Source organism: Struthio camelus, chromosome 1 (genome assembly GCF_040807025.1).
Source record: "Struthio camelus isolate bStrCam1 chromosome 1, bStrCam1.hap1, whole genome shotgun sequence".
In the NCBI taxonomy this organism is placed as follows: Eukaryota; Metazoa; Chordata; class Aves; order Struthioniformes; family Struthionidae; genus Struthio; species Struthio camelus.
In genome coordinates this window covers 18,128,716-18,152,172 of record NC_090942.1, presented here as the reverse complement: position 1 = coordinate 18,152,172, position 23,457 = coordinate 18,128,716, and the positions used below count along the sequence as shown (strand labels likewise).

Below are 23,457 nucleotides of genomic sequence, written 5' to 3'. Positions count from 1 at the left end.
AATATCAAATGTACTGTATGAATAACAGTTTTCCCACCCCAAGTAGATAAAATTTGGTGGTGCACACACATTCTTACAACTAACGAAAATCCAAAAAGTAGAAATGACTAGTTAAATATTACACTAGATTTAGTTTTCTGTCTCTAGATGTCTTAAACAACTAAACAACTGCTCTCAGTTGTGCTATTTTAAATTCAGATTAAGGTCACTACTTTACAATATACCACAAAAGAAAATATACATTATAAAGTAAAATGAGTAGTTACACATATCCTCATTTATTTTTTAGATCGTAATTTATTCAGGGCAGGATGACAATCAACAAGGTTTGCAAACATCATAATGTTTTCTAAAAATAATAGGTTGATGGTCCATTACAACAAATGCAGAGTAGATGCTACATAACCTAAACAATACAACTGTGAAGTCACTCACTCACATACATAAATGAAAATGTAACATTAATGTTTAAGAACTAGAGTAAGCAAATTTCAATAATTTACAGCTTAAATCATTTCTTAGTATAACAAATAAATACAGATAAAATCTGTACAAACTAATGATTTCTAAAGTATTACTCACACACTGTATTTAATGTCACTTTTGCTATTTGAAAGCTGCATGGGTTATTTCTATAGCTAATAGAATTAATACATCAGTGTGGCTTTTACGTGTCAAGCCGTCTTTCCTCCAAAAAAGGAACAAAGACATTCTGTTAGTAAGTTTTAGCTAAGAGGCTCAGGTAATATAACAGCATGATATAAATTACAACTACAGCTGACATACGAAATGTTAATGTCTATTTTGGATGAAAGTATGACAAGGAGTCTATGTTAAGGCCTGAAGAAGGTATGTCTACTGTATTTCTTTACATAATATAAAATACAGAGATTTTGCTATTCATATCATCCACAGTCACATAAAATTTGCTGTTAAAATAGTGAGTACATGCTGAACCTCCAATTTAGCATTTCATATTGCTCAGAAAGAACTAAAAAGGTACTAAAAAATAAATGAACAAAAAAGTCCCTAGAGTACAGTAGTACTGTCACAGGAAAACATTACATAAAGATTAAGGTAGCAGAAGTTAAATTATACATTACAGCAGCTGGTTAAAGACTTTTGGCAAACATCTGAATCCTTCTGACCAAACACATCGGTATTCAACCTACACAACCACATTTGCTTCCTAAGGCCTCTACGCTGAAATAAGTACAATAGAGAATAAAAGAGGGCTCTGAACATGCAGCACAAACCTAGGGAACAAAATTTAATTCAAGTCTACTACAATTAAATTTTAACCTGTCTGTACAAAATTGTAGACGGGTTCAATAATACTAACTTAAGAAAATACTATTTTTAATTATTTAAAACTTTGTCAGACTGTAAAGGCCTAGACTTTAAATTTATTCATTCAATTTTTTCTCAAGATAGTTTGTGAGGCTATAAAAAAATTTCAGCCAATATGGTACAGATCTTTCAATATGGAAGAAAATAATAAAAACTTTCCTGATTTAAAAACAATCACAATAAGCTTTTTTTTTTTTTTTTTTTTAAAAACACATAACAGCTACAAAAGGTCACACCGAAGTCCATCTAGCACAACATCCTGTCTCCAACAATGGCTAAAAACTGACGCTTGTCAAAGTGTGCAAAGCAACGATAGTTCTACAGTGCCCTCTCAGCCTCTAGTTATCTGTGGCTCAGAGCCCTTCAGTCAGACTTGGTATCTTTCTTTCTTTAAAGTGGTATCCTTCTGTTACATAGACAACTATACAAAATCATTTATGTATTTCATACCATTATCCGTTACTTCTCCTGTGAACTTTTTAAAATTGTAATTATATGTAAAGATGTGTGAACTTTTAAATCATCTTTAAATGATTATCTTCCTTTCTATATGTAACCCTAACCACGTAACTAGATACACTGCTATACAATAGACTGAACTACTACTACTGTGGGATGTGAAAAGGTAGAAAATCAGAGCAGAAAGGCAATGACTGTGCACACTTTTAAGTGATCTCATCAACCCATGGATAATCCCTCTGCTTCTCAGTCACTATGCATACATTGAAAAGTACTACTGCATTACCATCCATTCAATACTTTCAAAAGAAAGAAAGGTGTGATGCATGCTCCACTATCCATAATAACCTCCACTTTCCAATCTCAAGACCCAGGGACTAACTTTCATCCTTTCTCTACAAACCTAATGTCCTCACATCATTCATCCCTTCCTTCGTGGGCTCTCTGCAAGCTCCTCAGCTCATGTGCTCCAAGGATGTAGCCCTAGCTTCATCTAGCTGGCCCTCCAAAGGGAACAGCTCCATGCTGGACTTACTCTGCAGCCCTTCCTCAGCAGCATTACTTATTTGGGGCACTTTCTTCTCTATCATCAACTGAGCTGATAAAAGTTGTGGAATTTCACATGGTTGGAGACAGCTGTCCCTCTGTAAAACACTGAAGCAAGTTTTCAGCCTGAAAAGTTACTGGAAGGAGGGACAGACATGATAATCACATATGCCCTGCGACCTTAGAGAAATAGACTTAAAAATAGACCAAGGCAATTTATACCTACAAATTCACATTTTGAAGACAGTACAAGCTTCAGAAGCTCTTCTATTTTCATTTTCCACATGGTTAGGTGACTTGCATGCCTCACAGACACTAGCAGAAGTGCAGGTAAAGTGCAGGATTACTGCCATGCACCTCTGCTCAGGCAAATTTACCCTAAAGTTTAATGTACTGAAGTGAGATACTATGTTAATGTTATCTTAAAAATATCACATTCAGATATCTACATCGCAGACTACTAATTAGATAATCCACTACATCAAGTAGGATACAAAAAGGTCAGCTTTATTTTTAACTGAAGCCTTAACTCTCAAATACTGCCTAACGTTTTTGCTCTTCACATAGCAGAAACAAATCTCACTTGATTACTCACAGCCATTTAAAGTAAGTAATGAAGAACAATAAACTGTGCCAACTGTGATATTTCAACTACAGTTTTTAATAGGCTTAATGAATTTTTTGAACGTTGCTTCCTACTCTATGTTGAAAAACAGACTACTAAACTCTGTGCTCTATATACAATTGATATAAGATTGGAATATAAAATGCATTGACTGAAAAGGCTCATTCTTTCTACTTTGTAAGTAATTGTGAGTGGAAGTTATTTTACTGATAAAGGTAATTTGGAGAGTCATAATTCTAAACTTAAATTTTCCATTTCACTGGAAATAAGCACATACATGCAATGAACAAGCAAGAGAGATAATTACTTTCAGCTTTCAGACTTCAAGTATTTTTCATAAAATACTTATACTGCAGTTTCTGATAATAAAATTATGCTACAGTTTTTAAAAAGATAGTTCTTATAAAAAAGCAAAAGAATCAAGAATCGTATTTAATACATTTCCCAATACTTTCAACATATGTACACACAGAAAAAATATTGGTGAAGCAGATCTTCTGATTAATATAAAATACATGCATTTTGAAGTTAGTACATCAGCAGAAAAATTAAAGTATTTCATGTACTATATAAAATGCATTTATAACTATTTTAGCAAATTAAGGGGGGGAGGGGGAGACCGCCAAAGTCACAAAAGAATATTACTACTTCAACTGATAAATCCAAAAGGAAAAATGAAAAGGACCTGCTACACACTGCCAAGGATTAGCCTTTTTATTATTATTATGTAAATAACACAACACACTTTCACAGTCAGATATGCATTAATCTAACAACGGCTAAGAGCTTTTGACATAGGAGAATATTGCAAAACTTTAGGCATGCACAACTTGCACTTCAGCATGAGCCTGTGATTTCACAAAGAGAAGCAGGCTTAATCTTCTTAGCTTCCAATAGCTGCTTTCAAGAAAGATGAGGAAAGTCTGCGACTAATAACTGCCTCTAGGAAATATTATGAAGATCCAGTTACTGGTAAAGGACAAATACCAGCTACCTAGAGGATGGAAGAATATGGTGGATTACTAATAAGATGCTACAAATTCCTACTGTGCTATTTGTATAACAGATACCCTTAAAAAGTAAGCAAGGAAGCATCTCTAAAAATGAGGTATGTAAATATGAGGAATTTGTAGGGAGCGGGGACATAAATATTACTAGAATAAACATTGATTTCAGATGAAGGTATCATTTTCACTAGTGTCTTACACTCACATCCAGTTTGACTTGGATCTTTAGCTTCTTAGGTACACTAGACAAGACACTAAGACTAGACTGAGTCTTTACAATCAAAGCATTTAAGGTCATTGCTCTATATCAACATGATCCTTTAACAAAAATAAATGAAGAAATAGACTTGTGCTATGGAGTAAGACAATTAAGTCAAAAAAAACTGTGTTATGAAATCAATTAAGAAAGTATTTTCCTAAAATTAAAAACCCTGAAATCCTACATTAAAAAAAAAAGAAATCCTACAGTAAAAAAAAAAATTCTATATTTAAAAAAAAAAAAGAAATCCTACATTAAAAAAAATCCTATATTAAAAAAAAAGAAATCCTACTTTTGCTCTGGGTAAATTCAGAAAAAAGAAATAAATGCATTTATTCAGAGCCAATTTAACTGGGGGTCTATCAACACTAACACATTCTATTCAATAGTAATTTATTGAGTAACAGCACAAGAAAGAGTGATTACAATTTGGATATCCTAGCTGTGCGTTTGCATTATTTAATATCTGTGGAACGTTTAAGATTAAACTTCAGTCTGAGTACAACAAAATATACCTGATTTGAAAATAAATACAGCCCCTACATTTATCTTGTCCTACGTATACATTCTCAGGCATATATATTTCCAGTTAAATACTAACATACGAATTCATATACATACAAAACTATGAAAAAGCTTGTCTAAGCTTGTCATCTAAATAAAATCAAATTTGATTAGTATTCACATCAACATCATAAAACTTAAGGAAACATTTTATTGAGTAAATGCGCAATCAGCAAATAAGAAAGCTAAGCTCAAGTTAATATTAGACAATGCCTACTATTTCACTTGCCCGCTCTTTCATTAGCTGTTAGTTCAGTATCTTCAGTTTTAGTGGCCACCTTTGCAATACAGATGCAACTAAGAGCGAAATGTTTAGAAATATAAAGACTATAAAAAGATAAAAATTGCCATCCTTGGTTGATCAGCTTCTAAATATTGGCTGCTATTCAAACTGTGGTAACTTTTTGTTTTTTTTTCCCCTGAATTTGGAGTCTCTACTCCTTTTTAGCCTTGCCTTTTATTTTAAATATAAATAGGTAATATTTTTCTTCATTATTTGTAAGTGTTAGAAATTATGGAATGTAACCCTACATTTGCTTAAAGGTATTTTGGCAATTAAAGGTGTTTTGTAAATTTTTGAATTACTGTTCTGTTGGCAAGACTTACTTCATACTTGCATTAAAAAAGATAAAATATTTTCTTCTGTAACTTTAAACTTATATAAAATGCTATCATCTACCAAATTCTAGGTTTTGAACAACATAAAAAAAATAAAATGCTGTAACTGTCTGTATGATATTGAACAGATGTATGATACAGATGCTTTTACAACTATATTGAAAACTGTGAAAAAAGAAAATCACTAAGAGTAATTCACAGGAAAAGAAGTAGAAGTAATACTTCCTGTTCTACTTGAAAAATAAATCTCTTTTTCACCAAAAAGATAAATGAAGTACACTGACAAATTTGAGAATGAAGGACAGAAGGAAGGAGAAGGAGGAGGAAAATTGGTAAAGACCTTTTTTTTTTTTTTTTTTTTAAAAGCTGAGCACTCATCCTTCACATGTTATACAATAATACACTTAAATATAGCACAGCTCAGATATGAAAAACATGCAACAAGATATAAATTGTCACTTAACAAAATATAAACTGTTTTCCTTTATGTACATTTCTGAGTGTATACACGTCCTAGAAGCAGTCCTTGTATAGCAGTGCACACACAGTGTCTATACCACCCTCTTGGTTCTGTGCTATACCCAAACATGAGGAGACCACGCATGCTTTCTAGCCTCCATTCTCTCAACTGCAAAATGTGTCCAGGAAAACAAACAAACAAACAACAAACGAATAGCAAATGCAACCACAGACAAAACACTGTAGAGAACTCCACTTTCTTTTTTGAACGCCACTCCAAATTTTATATATAATATATACACACACACACGCATACATATATATGTATGTCGCTTTCCCCCATAACACTGTAGACAACAGAACAATCATTGGATCATATAACGAGAGCCTGAATGAACGCTCATCCAGGTGAAGCACTACGCTCCGAAATTCCCAAAGCACTATCGTGCTGTTCCAAGGTACAAATTTAAGCTTTGAATGACCACTCAGCAGGCAGAAGAAACAAGTGCTAGTCCACAGCACCTCTGAGCTATTGTAGAGCTCTGATTGCTTATGAGGGCTCTCATCTGAGAGGCAACAAGTGCGCATACAGTCAGTTATCTGGTTTAACAGTCTCTGTTCACAAAGCCAATCCCTTATAGCTTCTCATTCACACACATGAACAGAGAGATCTTTTACCAGCTTCTTCTCCTGTGTAAATAAAATGCCTGAGCATGCTTAATGAAAAGATTTGCAGTGAGGCTTTGCCTCTGGAAGTCTGAAAAGACAAACAAGCATATTAATTTCCTGGATCAAATGAAAGTCTCCTCAAAAAACCAGTCACAGATAAGATCCTGGAAGGGGAAGTCATTGACTCCTCAGTTATAGATAGAGAATTTATGAAACAAACTGCTTTGGCCTGCTGGGGTGATCACAGTCATCACAGCTGTTTCTTACCCCATCTTGTAGAAGACACTTGGAGAAAGAATTAGGAAAAACAATAACAATAAAATCAACTTTCCTTCCCAGAAGTTTATGAAGAGCTTGAGAGAAAACCCTATGGAAGGTCTGGCATGTCCTGTTGGCACTTGAAACAAGCTAACCTCAAAGGAGCTAATACCTTTGAAAAGAGATGTGACACTTTGCATTGTGAACAGTCTGTATGAAGCAGCTCAACCTGCCTACCCCCGTGTTTAAGGCCTTATCCAACAAAGCAGCTGAGAGGCATGTATGACGCTTGTCCTCAGACGGGCCACTCGCTAACAAGAGCACGTGGGTCTCACAACACCTTGATGAACTGCTCTGTGAGTGAGCAGAGAGGTCTACAGGTCCCAGATCTCCAAAACGACCTCGCCACATAATAAGTATCTGCCATTACCGATCCAGATGACAGAAGCCAGGTAAAACACATTCATTCACAAACTGCTTAAGATTTGCTGACAGCAGAGGATGAACTGGCTTTCTAAGGAAAGCTGATCAGCACATTCACTGAATGGAAAACGAATGGTGCATATCCCTTTCAAATAGTAGAGGCAACTCGTTGGTCCAGGACAACTGTGCAGTTGACACTGAGCCCAGACTGAAGCAGAAACAGCTCTTTTACTAAGAGAAGGTAATTTTGCTGGATGTTCCAGAAGAAGGAAGATGCAAAATAACCAATTTCTTTTGATGAGGTCAGGTCAAACTTGGGGGTATTTTGTATACTGTGAATCACCATAATCAATTATGTGTTCTGTAGGATATTAAAACTTATTCTGAAGGAATATTCTTCATGAACTCAACTAATTTTAATTTGTTAAAATTCTCAGTGCTATAACCAGTCCGAATGAAAATACAATATAAAACAAAAATCATCATCCATTGTGAAACAAAAAATACCTTCACTAAAATGTTTCAGTTAGCATATCAAGTAGAAATGATGTGAACCAGACAGAGATGTGAACCAGTCTGCCTTTTGCAAAGGCTGTACTGCTAGTATCAGCGTCATTATCTTGAACTGGAAATTGCAGTAACTGGTATAAAGATGGATCTCCAGTATCACTTTTTCTTTTTTTTTGGTAACAGAAAATGCCCACTGCAAAATTCTAAAGTTTGTGGCTGCCAGAGTATGTATACCCACTCATCTGCTGGTGAAAGAGAGCAGGTAAACAAAAAGGAATGGAAATGGTAGAACTGGAAAGTATAGAACTGGATAGTACAGTCCTGCAAGATTATATCTACTACAGACTAATTAGAAGCAATCAACTGTCCTGTCAAATATATTAAAAAGGGAAGAGGGTAAAAGTATGCAAAGAAAAGAGGAGAAGATAGAATTGGATTAATCTGAAATTTTCTGTAATATTTTTGAAGGTTTTATTTTGTATTGCAGGTAAGAACAGAATGGCAAGTGAATCCAATAGCATCTGTTAAAACACCAATATTTGCTCTGGAACTTCTGAAGCTTGTACTGCTAGTCTGTGAGTTGCCACATGTAACCAAAGTATAGGTATGAGAAGAATATGTTCTGTATGAAATACTTTTTTAAAAGCCCTAAAATTAAGAATAGCTTTTAAAGTATGAAAACACTCAGTTTTGATATTGAAAAGGTCTCTTCCAAGTCCCATCAAGTGCAAGACAAATCTCACAGGGGACAGGGAGTTCATTTTTCATTAGACCACAGGTCCAGCTCATTTATGTGAAAGTAGGGTGCCTCGATAACGTGAAAGTTCAAGTTTTAGGTTAGAAAAGAGGGCCAGGGCCCCCATTACGGGAGAAAAAGTGACAAAGCACTATTTAAGGTGCTTCTTTTGGTCTTGTTGGACTACTCATTACGAGAGATCGGACATCAGTAACAGTACCGATCTCATTTGCAGAATGACTTGAGAAAATAAGAAAATTTAAAAAAATCAAGGTGACAGCTTATAACATTACTATGTTTTTTAAATGAGTAGTAACAAACTCAATCATTTTCCAGTGTTTGACAAATATTAAACAGTTTTTGAACTTAAAAGTGAAAATCATGACAAATAATTAAGAAAAATAATCTTTCATCTTACCTTTCCATTCAATTCATACACTTTAAATACTAGTCAGTGATATTTACATTATCAAAAAGATTAGTTTTCCATGCAAGAAATGCTTCAATCATGAGTGACAAAATGCAAGTAATTCATGAGCTATTTTGATTTAATTAGTTACACAAAAATGTAATCAAAAAGGCAATTTCTCAAACAGCTTATAGATAAAAATATGTTATTCCCCAACGAATGAAATATATGATTAGAGTGATATAAATTCTACAACTTAAGATTTTTATTTCCTTAGAGCAGTAATTATAGATTTATAGCCAGAAGGGACCATTATGGCCATCTGTACTGACTTTGTGAATGATTTGAAGCATAGAATTTTCCATAGCATTTTCTGTAGAAAGCTTACAGCATCTTCTCTGTTAAATACTATAATTTCCATAAATGTAAAACATGAGTTTTAATAAGTCAATAGATATTTAACTCTATTTTATCAATATTCTATATGTAAATATAAAAAGTATTGTAAATATTTTATTGTAAATACAAAAAAACCCACTAATTGTTAAAATTATCTGAAATGCAATTAACCTAAGAATCTCTGGACAATAAATAGACTTCTTAGTATAACGGAAGGAAGAAAAACAAGTATATGTCTTCATAAAGACGCAAACAATTCTTCTTAAGGACAACACACCAGATGCAAGAGTAACTCCTCGGATACCAATCCAAAATGAACAGAAGAATGAGCCAACTTCTGCAATCTTGGAATTATGGAAGCATATGGAAGTCCCAGAAAGCAGAATACAATTAAAATCAGGATTCTCCTTCCAAAACATTAATACAAATTTTATTCAAGGGTTCCTAACTTGCTTGCTCTGAAACAGTCTTCTGTGTACAATTACTTGTCTGTCAAAAGGCTGTTTCAGAGAAAACACTGCGAGATCATCCATGTTTCGTAACTTAGGTTACACTAAACTCTATTTTGATTAAAAAACAAAAACTGCGACAAATAGTCAAAATATTGCAACGTGATATTACCTCACGGTTGATTAGATTTTTCCCATATATCAATATGCAATCATTTGTCTTCTACTGGAGATTCCAGATTATCACTTAGATTGTGCCACTGACTACTAAAAAGATTATTTTTTAGAAAAGAAATAATTTAGTTTAATCTCAAACGCATTCACACGGAATGTCGTGGCAAGCCGGGAATCTGTCTGGCCGTTAGACTAAAAACAGTAAAGCGCATTGCGACAATTTCTATGAAATTAAGATAGCAATAATGATGTTTTCCTCCCACTACGATACAGCAACTTGACTTCAGATAAGTTTTCAGGATCCATTTACAGGGATGAGAAGTTATGTAGAGGCTGAGTAAATAGTGCAAATTTTCTTCATAATGCTGTGACTTGGCACTTGACTGACAGCTTCCAAGTTTTAACTTCCATCTACAAAACTTCACTGTTTTCCTAACTGTGCAAACCAACCAATTAGATTTTATTCTAATTAACACAGTATCATAGGATTTATTTCTATTTAGTTGAACTTTCCAAAAGTGTGGGAAGCTTATTAAAAAAGACAATATTGTAACACAAATAAGTACATATTCTAAAGGAATACTGCTTGCTTTGCCTGGTGTTATCCACAAGTGTCCCTGCACGCTTACATTTGTACGATGAGAATCACAGAATCACAGAATCGTTTAGGTTGGAAGGGACCTCTGGAGATCATCTAGCCCAACCTCCCTGCTCAAGCAGGGCCCCCTAGAGCATATTGCCCAGGATCACATCCAGACGGGTTTTGAATATCTCCAGGGAAGGAGACTCCACTACCTCTCTGGGCAACCTGTTCTCTGAAATCTCCTGAAAAGCAGGGACTGCTTAAGGCTGACCTCTGACTTACCACTAACATTTGATAAAACTCCTTATCATAAGCACGGCTTACGAGCTTACCAGATGTCCTTAGGGAACAAGCATTCCTTTGCTCACTTTAGTCCTCAAACATCCTACTGGTCACCCATATTTGTCTTCTGTAATTTCACAGCACAACATTTTGTTCGAGTCTAGACAAGCTCTTGTCTTAGTCAATTGATTAACATGCAAGCAGTCCACATAAGCGCACTCACGCAGTCAGGGACTCCACTCCAACATCATCTACCACCAGCTGGCAGTGCCAAGCAACATTGCTCTGCTATAAATTCCCTGTAAAGTTTCAGTCAATATAATAGTAAAAAGTCAAAATCTTACCTGACCTTCTACTACACCTAGATTCTTTAAACATTGTAATTTCCTCAAAATTAAAAGCTTTGACATACTGAACCTTGCTGGCTGAAAGAATGAACTTTGTCAGCAGCAATTGATGGCTTTCCTTTTGAATACTCTACCTACCAAAAGCAAATTTTGCATTTCATTCTGTCTCTTGCTAATCATTTCTACATTGTTCAAAGCTAATATGCTGATAGAAGTCAGAGGTAAGAGTTTGGAGTAAAATCTGAACACCAGATGTTGCCAGATGCAGATTAAGCCTTACAATCAAAGAGAAATCCCCTAACTGGAATGAATGAAAATCTGAACAAAGGTAATTCTGACAAGAATATCACAGCTTAGCTATTAGTTACCTATACTAATCATTTATATCTATCTATCTATCTACATATATATATATATATCAGAAAAGTAATTCCTGATGACTGAACAAAACACTCAGCAGGGTCTTGGCTAATAAACACAGTAATTCCCTTAGAACTTTCCAATTCTTATCGTACAAATGCTGTTAGTTTCAGGTAGTAAATTAAGTCCAAAAAGTATTTAGAGATAGGATATTCAGCTTCTGCGCTGATTAAACTCTTTAAATTGAGGAGAAAAATCATTTTGCTTCGTGGTTTATGAAAATCTGAAATCTCCCAAAAAGGCAAATGTCAACCACGACAAATACATTTTCTTATTGCAAATTTACTAGCAATCTGCTCAATATACTGTTATGGACATAGATTAACTAATTTGTTTAGTTTTCAATTTGAGTCTTGAGATTTCATACAATGAACTGATGACGAAACTATGGTAGTACGTGACATAACTTCATTACTTATCTTCATACGTATTCAATCATGCCAATGATTTCTAAAGTACAGTTACAGAATACTTAATTGTGCGTGCAAAATTATGTTCATTTTTAATTATATTGAAAAGCATTGTACTGACACCTACGATTTGAAACTATAATTGTTTTTAAGTGTATGAAACAAAAGTTTTTAAATTGTAATAGTAAAAAAGACTTGCTTTCTTTATAACATATGGAAACATTTTGAATTGGAAATGGAACTAAATTTATTTAGAATTTGCTACTGCTGTTGAAAATTATAGTGATTAATAAGATCTTTCTCTGTCAGTCCATCTTTATACACCAGCTTGGTGCTGAACTGATTAAATATCTTGTAAGCATTCCATAACTGTTTTAATTAATTTGTGCCATATAAACGCTTCAGTTTTTCATTTTAACAATGCCATCTTATTTAGTCCTTCAGTATTCACTTTTATCTGATTTTATGATAACAACTGTATTATACTTTAATCCACTCTTAAATGCTGCTTCTTGGGCATTATAAGTAACATTATTCATTTAATATTTCTTTTAAAGTATATTTTTATGCTTTACCTTGAAGATTATATTTGTGTGCTATTACTGAGTTCAGAGAGCTTACCAAGATTTAAGACTAATTGTAAAATCGATTGCAACTTACTGACCTGTATAAACAATTTAACTTTCCAATAGGCAAAGGCTCATTATTTCAACGGCAAAACAAATATTTTTTTTTTAAACATGATGCAAAATTTAAAGTATTAGGAAAAACTACTGCCATGAATGTTCACACTTATGATTTGGAGAATAGTCTATAGAAGTCCAGTAAATACTACTATAGAGTAGAAGTATTAAACATATTTCTCACTGTTATTTATTGTACTTTGAATGTTAATATCTAAGTTCCAGTTCTACCTGGAAATATAGGTTGCATTTTTAGCTTTTGACCTCCTGTGCTCAGAGCAGTAGATCTTAGTAACACTGTAAAAATCAACAACACAGGATTCTCTAGAGTTTTACTGTGCCTGTGAAATAATTACTTTCTTGCTTATTACTAACTCTTTTGCCTACTTTTTGTTCCGGGTGCCACACAACTGTTGCTTTCATTTGCAAACTGAGGCAACTAGTTCTCCCTTTCTTCCCCCTCCAGCATGTATTTAGTGCTTTTGCTTTGGAATTAGCCTCTTGGTGCTTTTAGTATTAGAGTATCACCTGTATTTCTGATGCACGAAGAATAAATTTCCTCAAAGCCTTCGCTAGTAGCTGTACATTGAAGTGAGCTAGATGAGGAGAATGTAATTGAGTCATATTTCTGGTCTTTTGACAGTCGTGTTTTCATTTTGAATAGGTCTTTGTAAGGCCTTTTTTCTTCTTTAATACTTTTATTACAATGTTTACAAGGGATTAATTTACCCAGGTATGAAAAGCAAACTAATTCTGGACTGATGTACAATCGGTTTGTAAATCTTTCACGTGAATCCCTACTGTTACTTGAAGCAGAACTGCGTATTCTGCTCAATACCATGTATTAACTCAAAGTTGTGAAGAATAACTGTAACAATCCCAAGAGATCTCTGGACATTTGTGTGGTTTTTTTTTGGAATTTTAAATGTCTTTGATCCAATGCTCCAACTTCTCAGACATTACAAAGGATATCTCCCCATACACTAATCATATTCTAAAGGAGGATGTTTTAAAAATACCCCCAATTAAAATAAGAAACCATAACATGACACACAAATATCAAATACTATATCAATCTTTTAGGTGTAACTAGGGAAAATATTTAAAAATATGAGAAGGATATAGAATAGTGTAATTGAATAAGTACTTTCAGTGTGCTTATTTCACTTATAAATAAAAATACATAAAAAATGAAAATTTTAAAATTGACTGGGTTTCATGAAGGTCTTGCCTTGCACATATGCAGGCAACAAATATTTATACATAAAATCATATTTTATTTTCTATGTTTTTACATAACAAAAATATACGCAAAATATAAATTAAAGGTCATGAAATAGAAGTACTTTATTACAATTTTCTTCCTTGAAAAGCCATTATTTGTGGTATTATTCACAGAAGTGCAAACATCCCAACAATCAGGACATTTGTATCCCAAAACAAAATAAATAAATAAATTACAATTAGTGACACCAAGATTAATTTGGCCAGAACACTAAAAGAAAAATTATTGAATTTGCTTTCCATTCAAAGTAAATAAAAGAAACCATTTACAATATGGTAGTAATGAAAAAAAAAATAGGTTTTGTAAAATCCTTAATATGCTACGCTTTCAAAAGGACAGCAAAGAACATTTTAACTTCAGCTAGGCATAAGTACAAATACATTCCTAAACAGGACAATGATCAACGATAATTAATTACCTTTTGAAATAATTGGAATAAAATAACTTTTTGAATCCTTTCATTTAGCCTAAAAATAAATCTACTCTTGCAAAATCTGTAAAATTTTTCTTTTGTACGATCTTAAGTATCATATTTTAAATATTTTTTTTCAAGTAAACCAGAAATTGTGTCAACTAAAATATCAGGTGTAAGAATACCTTTAGTTAACTTTTTACAAAACAGATGGTCAGATGATGTGTTCAGAGTGGACATAATAGGAAAATTGAATTATTGCTCTACTTTTAAAAAATGCAGTTCAATTCGAAATAAACTTTCTTTTGGCAAAAACAAATGCAGCACTTGTTTTTATATTGATTTTTTCTTTTTTCCAGTTACTTCTACCTTGAAAAGAAGGATAAAAATTAGAAAGCAATAAGAATTTTTTTTTTCAAAAAACCAATTCTATTCTTTTTTCCTTTCTTGTCACTAAGATCACAGGGCAGTTCTCAGTAAGACTGGTGATTACTGGTGAAAGGATGAGGAACGCTGATTAATAACACTGAATTCACTTAATTACAAGAAAATATAAGCTCAGATCAAACTATTAAGGACATAGATGCTATCACCCAGAGTTGTTCTTTACAAGATATTTATTCATTCTTCACAGTCTTACTCTACAGAAGATATGGAATATTTGTATCAAGCAGAGTCATCAACATTTTTAAGGCTTATTGTAATACTAATGAGAAGTTGACACAAATAGCCTGTAATAACATTAAGCACAATTGTTATTTCCATTTTTTTCCTAGAACTGCCTCCTTGATAATGTAGAGAGAACGACAGGTAATTTTAACATCTTTTATTGCTGTATATGAAAATTCAAGATTTTTTTTTTAATCTAAAAATGCTCAATCTTCTCCAAATGACTATCTGAAGCTCTAATGTAATTAACAGATGTCTTTCAATAAATTGAAGAAGCTGAGACTCCCAACAATGAAGCCAGCCAAATGCTAAACACCAGTAAATTCTAAAAGCACAAGTCCTGACTTAATTTCAGCATTCCAATATCTACACGTTTCTTTGATTTCCAGCCTAAATAAAGCAATACTAGAAGATAACATCCCATATAAGTGTGACCTTTTACAGATCATGAGACAGTTCATGATTTACAGTAGAAAAGTTCCATTGCCATATTACAGGAAATAGAAAAGATAATTAGTTACAACAGACAATTCATATTATTGATTTATCTATTGATTCTCCCTCTCAATGTTTTTCCTCTAATTCCTAGGACAACCTAAATGACAATGACAAGGACATAAATGAGTTTAAATGATGTTTCTTTCTTCAAATTCTATGTGTTTTATAACAACGTTCTATTAATAAACTCAAAAACTCCATTAAACACATGACTCATTAAATGTATCTTCTGGAGTTTAAACAGGCAGAGATTACGTTTACATTAAGAGAGTAGCTCGGCTGTTTAAAGCCTACTGTAATGTTCTGCACCGTACACACAAGAACACTTACTTTGAGAGGAGTTGTGATCCATGAGACTAGGGTAATAAAGGTTGAATCACTAACGTGATGCATTAACATACTCTCCAAAGGGTTCTCCACTTTTCATATGCTGGTAAGCCATCATGATCAGCAAACAAGAAAAATAAGCTTCATCCACTCAAGCAGATACTTAAATTATGTTAAATTTCTCTTCACCATTCAGTTACCATCAAGAAAATAATATGCCACAGCAGCAGCAGGAGTATTATTTTCTTCCACAATAACCTTAATTGGCCATTAAGCATATTTACAGTAAATGTAAACCATGAGATTCCTTTTTAAAGCCAAAATTCTTCAGTTCACACCAGTCATGTATTTGCCTTTTGCTACAGTATAGCAGACCCAGTATAAACAGAGAAAAGTAATAAATACATGGAGAAGAATAAAGCACAAGAAAATATAAAGTTTAATCAAACTATATTGCGCTTCCACCAAAAAGCCAACCAGGTCACAATCCCTTTCTGTAGGCATCATCAGAAACTTTAAGAAACGCTGCTACATATCCACCATTACCATTCTAACAACTAAAATTTTTCAGTGTTCCTATATTTTGGTGTATTTTTCTCGCAAAAGAGAGGAACTGAGAGGACAGACTTCTAAGCAGCAAACACAGTCCTAAGAATACTGAAAAATGCATACCTTATTCAAATCAAAGCTTTAGCTGGACTACTGGGCTAAACAGGCCCAGCAGGCCATGAACTGCACTACACAGTCTAATTGGCAGCCAATTAATAACAGCATCCCTCAGGGATCAGTGCTGGGCCAGTACTTTGCAACATCTTCGTTAATGACCCTGAAGATGGCAAAGAGTGCACTCTCAGCAGGTTCATACATGATACCAAACTGGGAGGAGCAGGTGATATGTCGGAAGTCAGAACTGCTATTCAGAGGGACCTTGACAGGCCGGAGAAATGGGCTGTCATGAACTTTGTGAAGTTCAGGAGAGGCAAATACAGAGTCCTTTATCTGGGATGGAATAGCCGCGTGCAACAGCACCAACTGGCTGGAAGGCAGCTGCAGACCTGACAATAGGGAGTACCCGAGTTAGCATTGCACCCTTGCAGCAAGGAAGGCCAACCATACACTGGGCTTTATTTATATACATAGTATATAAATATATAAGTATAAAGTATATAAAAAGTATATAAATATATATTTATATACAAGGAAGGGTGTAGCCAGCAGGTCAGGAGAAGTGATTCTTCCCTTCCGCTGAGCCCTTGTGAAGCCACATCTGCAGCACTGCGTCCAATTTTGGGACACTACAAGAGCGAGTCCAGAGGAATGCAACCAAGGTGGTTAGGGAACACACAATATACATCAGGAAACCGGCAGAACGGGGTTTGTTCAGCTCTAGGAAGAAAAGGTTATGGACAGACCTTAGTGCTACAACTACCCAGTGGGAGGGTGCAGAGGAAAAGCAGCCAGACTCTTTGCAAGGATATACAGATGCAGAAAAATGGCAGTGGGCCTCAGCTCCATAAAGAGAACTTCTAATTAGTATTAGGAAAAAAGCTTTTTTCAATGAGGGTAGTCAAACCCTTTAACAGTGCCCAAAGAGGCTATGAAATCTCCATCCTTGGAATTACTCAAAACTCAACAGGACAAGGCTCTGAGGAGACCAACCTAAGTTGGCTCTGTCAACTTAGCAAGAGAGAGAGTTTAAACTGAGAGAGTTTAGACAACTTGACTTCCAGATCCCACCAAATTGTTTTAAATTAGATAAAAATCAGGGACACACTTTATTCTCAATTTGAGAGTCTGACAAAGGAGAGTTGAAGAGGAAAGATTGATTTGTTACAACTTTTTTTTTTCTTTACACTTTAAAATCTGAAATATAATGCTTTCCAAACTTAATCTACTTAGGAAAAGTTAGTTAACTATACCACCAAAGCACTAAAGGCACAAATAAATTTTCAGGATTTTTTCCTTTCTTAACAGGTTAAAAAATATCATATTAAATTTAATATTTATTAAATAAGGAGTTTGATTATCAAAATGATATTTTTCATCTAAAACACTTAGCTTTAAAGAACTTAATATAATTGCTTTTTGACAGTATAAAAAGTCTATTTTTAGGCATTATAATTACCTAGTGTTTAAGTATCTGCTTCTATAAATAACTGAAATGAAAACATCGATATTAATATAAGCATAAAATAACACATATAAAAAGCCACACTGTAAGAAGTTAGATTGTTTCTGAAGCAACAAAATACACTACAGAAATATTTTAACACAAAACTTTGCTTCTGTAATGTATAACCATAGGGCAGCAATTCTCTTAGGTTTTCATATTTATTTACATTTTAAACTAAAAATATATATATACAGACTTCTATATAATTTATATTTATATTATAATATTCCATAAGAATTGTTTTCTCTCACTTATTTGTTGAGCATTAAAAATATTTTAACATCCTAAAAGGGCAGAAAGGAGGTATATCCAATATTCAGGATGCAAGTATGTGTAGGCCAAACCAAAATCTGCTATGGTAAGCAATGGCACAAGAAAAGCTCACAATATGTATAATGAAAAGATAGAATTAATCTTTTCAAGAAGATTATATAGTATTAAGCTATAGAAGAAATACTTTTTCTATCTCAGCATTGACAGGCTAGTATCACAAATATATGCTTGGTTCTGCTTGGCAACATTTTGTTAATACTCTGTTCATTAATTTAACAAACTATCAAGAGAGTATGTTTAGAATGGGCAAGCATTATCTCTTGCATTTCATTTAATTAAACTCTGCTCTACCAATATGACAGTCAGCATTTCATGAAGGGAATTATTTTAAAGACGAAGGTAGAAAACATTTCAGAGTGCCCTGCTAAAACATGAAAGCATAATCTAAAATTACCCCTGCACACACTGTAATTTATCTATAATATTAAAGATGTTATTTCCAGAGTTTGTAATTAATTGGATTCCACAGAGAAATTATTCAGGCTTTCCAGATAGCAAAATGATGCACAAAGGCACAAAACATAGTGCCGAAGGACAACCATAAACAACCACTGTGACTCTCCCGAATTACAACAATCGTTGAGCTTAATGCGCAATGAATACTGGCTGCCTTTTGTATGCGGCCATTACTCTGCTGCAAAGAAATTGCCATTGAATTTTGATTATATTGCCTTAATAAAAAGTAATGAAAGCGGCTCATGCTCTAGTGGCTTTCTTTTAAATGATACAAGACAGTGATCGTGCAAAGGCCAGTATGCCACAAGTTGATCGAGTATGACAACTCATCTGGGGAAGGCTGCGTTACACTACCACGATAGATAACCGTAATGACGTTAGCTTGACTTCTTCCAAACGTTTTAACTAAACGCTTTCAAGGAAACACTACTTGGAAATTAGGTGAGCTTTTAAGACTTACCGTCAATCCGACTAACAAGTTCTTCCAGCATTTTCACTTTCTTTTGAATTCCTGGCTGTGCAAATGTGTAATTATCCTGAAGAAGAGACCATACACAAGTATAAGTTTGTGAAAAATTAAAATTACTTCTCTAAACTCATATTTTTTTATGCTTGCTTAAGTTGTTTGTGGGTTTTTTTTTTTACATTTTTTTTTAACATTTTCTAGGCCTGTTTCCACCATCAAGTAGTAAGTCATCACACTCTACAGTCCTACTTATTCAGTCTCTAACAGCATAACTTAGAGCTGTTGCTGTCTCAGTTGCTCTCTACTTGCTGCACCACTGAACTTTATTATAGATGCATAAAGAGCTTTAAAAGGCTGTGTTTTTAAATGATGAAATCTGCCATATTCGAGATTAAGATGTTCTATTCCTCACTGAAAGTTTAAAAATTGTATCAGAAATAACATAGGAAGTAGGAAAATTCAGACCTTAATCAGCGACAGGATAAGAATTTTTAAAAGTTAGTAATAATATTTTCCAGTGGCGTAAGAAATCAAAATCAAAATCTAATTCAATGGAGTCATGACTTGTGAAACCAAGGCCACAACTAATACCATGAATCATGATTGAATACACATACTGCATAGTTATAATGACAGGGTAATTGCATGTATTTGTTTAAACGCATTAGTTCTAACTGAATATTTTTTTAGTTATGGGGTCCAATAAACAATTTTGTTTATTGTTATTGTTATTTTGTTTATTGTTATTGTTATTATTTTGTCTGCAATATATCACCTGACATACGGGGAAAAAAAAAGTAATCTCCACTTTTTCTCTAAAAGATATACAGCTTTAGGGATATGTACTCTTTAAATACAAAGCAACATTTCTAAATATGTGGTAGCAACTTCCTCCATTAAATTCATGTTTTTATGGTTCTCTATGTAGTGAGATTAAAGAAAACAAATAATCAATATATGTTTTTAAAAAGAAAAATACCATTTAAAAAAGAAAGAAAAATACCATTTAAAATTGTTTTCATGTACATACTGCACACACAGAAAACCATTGTAAAGGATTTTGGTCTCATCTTGTATCATTTGAGTAACTCCCTTACAAAATTCAAGCGGTGAGCTGAGCAACTATTCCAAAAATCACACTAAGAAAATCTTCACTGATATTTGAATTTTGGGGGGGGAGCAAGGGGACTTTTCCTTCAAATTTTAACTTAACCAAGCTATTATGTCACTAACTGGAAAGTTAAACACAGAGGTATGGAATTTAACTTAATCCCTCCGTATTACAGGAACATAACCAGAGGAAAAGCAGTAAAAAAAAGAAGTACTAGCACACAATTCAAGAAAGAAAGGAAAGCAGAAGGAAATGTGACTATTAAAAAAAACCACAAGTACTTTGAAAATGAAGACAAAAAACATCAACCATACTATTTAAATACCATGTAAAAGCTAAAATGAGATGCTCATAAATGCCAGATCCCAAAATACTGTGAGTTAATCAAGAGAGAAACTTAAATTAACTGATATTTAAAATTTCGCTTTCTGCTCCCCTCTAGAATCTCTAGAGTCCAACATCTTACCTGTTCCAAGCATTCCCTATCTTTATAGAGAAAGAGAGGCTTTGCTGACATTTCTTTGTTTTTACTTACTCACTTCCACAATTTAAGCCATTTCCCCCCAACCCCTTTCTTTTTTGGCAAGCCACAGTGGGCTCCCTCCACTTCACATTCCTCATTTATTGAGGTCACTAGACACCATAAGTCAACTGAACTGCTATCTGCCTCTACTTCCCATGGCAGTAAGTTCTACTTCACCTGCTAAATAAAGAATCTGTACCTGTGTTATCTAATGTCATGCTAATTTTGTCAGGTATCTTCTACTTCTTCTCTTGCAGAAGTCCTGAGTAACAATTCTGCATCCAGCTTACCCATTTTCATCATATTTAGACCTGGATCATATCCTACCCCAGCTTCCTCCTCTCCATACTACAGTTAAAATAGTTTCTCCTGTGACAAAGGCCTCTGCTCCACCCTTCTGATCATTTTAGTGATTCTTCTCTGCATCTTCTTCTATTCTACTATATCTTTCTTGAGATGGAGAAACCGGAACTGTATGAAGTACTCAAGCTATATAGAAAATATAAGTTTATATAGCAACAAAATGATGCTGCCATCTTTTTCTCAATGACTTTCTGATATACCCAGCATTTTGTTGCTTTTTTGGCTGCTGTTACATGGTGAGCCAATGACTTTAAAGAACTGTCAGGAATGACTCCAATATCTCCTCTGTGATGCGACTCCAATATCTCCTTCCTGACATAGAACTGCCAGTTCTAAGTACAGTATGGGCACAGTTTAGATTATTTTTCTCTAGAAAATAATTAAGTTCATTCAGAATGGACAAAGCAAGAGTTCGACAAATAGTCTGATTTGTCTGAAGAAAAACAGAAGGCTGCTAGGGGGCACTGAAAGATACCAAAGAGGAGGCTGAATTTTGGATGTTCCATGCAGTATCTGCATAGATCTTCATCACAGAAAATCAAAGAGAAAGTAAACATAAGATGATAAAGCAGACTTTCAGCAGTCTGCACTAAGTGGACTCTTTCTCACTGGAGAAAAAGAATGGAAAAATGTAGGAAACTTCCCCTAAGCAATGTGAGGGCACTAGGAAAAAACACGAGCTTAAACACGACCTTTGGATTAGGTCGTTATTATGCTTCCTCTGTGGTGAGAATGGCCTCTCTGCTACAGAGCGTAACTTTTTCCTCATGTTCTTTTGCCTGAGAGTCTCTCCTCAGAAAGTTATCCGTGCACAAGCATGAGAATGCAGAATCTCTGTTTTCCTATTCGCTTTCTGAGAAATGAGAAAGATATCTATAAATTAACGACAAATTTCTAATCCTGCTTTCTTGCTTTCTAGTCAGCAGCACAGTAACAGATTGTCTCTTAATCTTCTGTAACTGAATACATTTCCACATTATCATGCCCCCTAAACAAAGACTGTCACATTAAACTAATATAGAGGTTAGAGAACGCTTTTTTTTTTTTTTTCCAAGAAATTCTGGAGTGCTGTGATCACTTGTTACTGACTACAGTAGTCTTGGAATAATTACAGGAAAGTTCTCCATTGGACTAGCAGTAGCACTTTCACAGTTTGATAATAGAAATAAGTGTACTAACCAAAACAGTGCTGACCAGAAAGCAAGGACAAATCATCGAACTTTGGAATTTCCCACAGGAATAACCACTAAAATAGGCAGCCATTGCATCTTGTTGGCATCATATCTCAAACAGAACCTGAACATCCTCTATATTGTAACAAAATGTCCAAACTGGAAGACTGAGAAGTCTCACAAAGAATCCAGTCTACCATCTTCTCCTTTTGGTAACAGGGAAACTATCTGGAACTTTTATGAGTCTTGTACAGTCCTATATTAGCATAAAAAATTATATTCAGGATGCAACATCTTTAAGAAATACAACATTAATTCTATTCAGAGCTGCATTCTAACAATGAAAAAAGTTTTTTATAAAAATTTTTCTATACTAATTTATTATTTCCAGAAGTAATACAGTACTCATAGGAGAGCAACAACGTACTGAATGATTTAATTAATAACAGCTCTTGTGTAAAAGTATTTGCACACATTTAACAGCGTAAATCAACCCAGAGCTAAACACACTACCACTTCAACCGTTACTCACTTCTCAGGCAGTGCAGCTCCCAACTGTGATCTATGAATCTGAAACTGTTCTTTTTCTCAAAGCATCATTTACTCCATACACCTAGAAATGCAATCCAAAACTGTCATCTTGGATTGCAAAACAGTTAGTTTGCTTCTCACTCTTTTACCTATTTATTTATCTTCCTATTCAGTTCACTATTTCAGCTGCAAATGAACACAATATGGAGTCACTCTTGTATTTGTGCTAACTCATCTATTTGAAAAGATATTTGTTGGCTAAATAAACTACGCTATATACGTTGTCTTCTGTAGTACTTGTAACTGACTTTCTAGAATCTGTGAAACAGAGAAGGATTTTGTAAACGTAAAAGAAGTATTCTATTAGCTAGCATTCTTACTACTTTCATGCTTATAGGTAGAAGAAAAAGCCACTACATTTTTTTTGAATTTGTGTTACTAAACTCATGAAATGTATGAGTTATTTCTCAGAGCAATCCAGAATTAAGATAGCTAAGAC

The 23,457-nt window shown here is 34.0% G+C and overlaps 1 protein-coding gene across 5 annotated transcripts in view; it reads right to left on the bottom strand.

The window, feature by feature from the left end:
• TBC1D22A (TBC1 domain family member 22A) overlaps window positions 1-23,457 on the bottom strand; it is a 199,691-nt gene that overhangs the window by 82,262 nt on the left and 93,972 nt on the right. For all 5 annotated transcript variants that reach the window (XM_068931095.1, XM_068931071.1, XM_068931077.1 and 2 more), the window contains one exon: window positions 19,253-19,328. In XM_068931095.1, coding sequence (XP_068787196.1) covers window positions 19,253-19,328 — 76 coding nt within the window. The remainder of the gene's footprint in view (window positions 1-19,252; window positions 19,329-23,457) is intronic.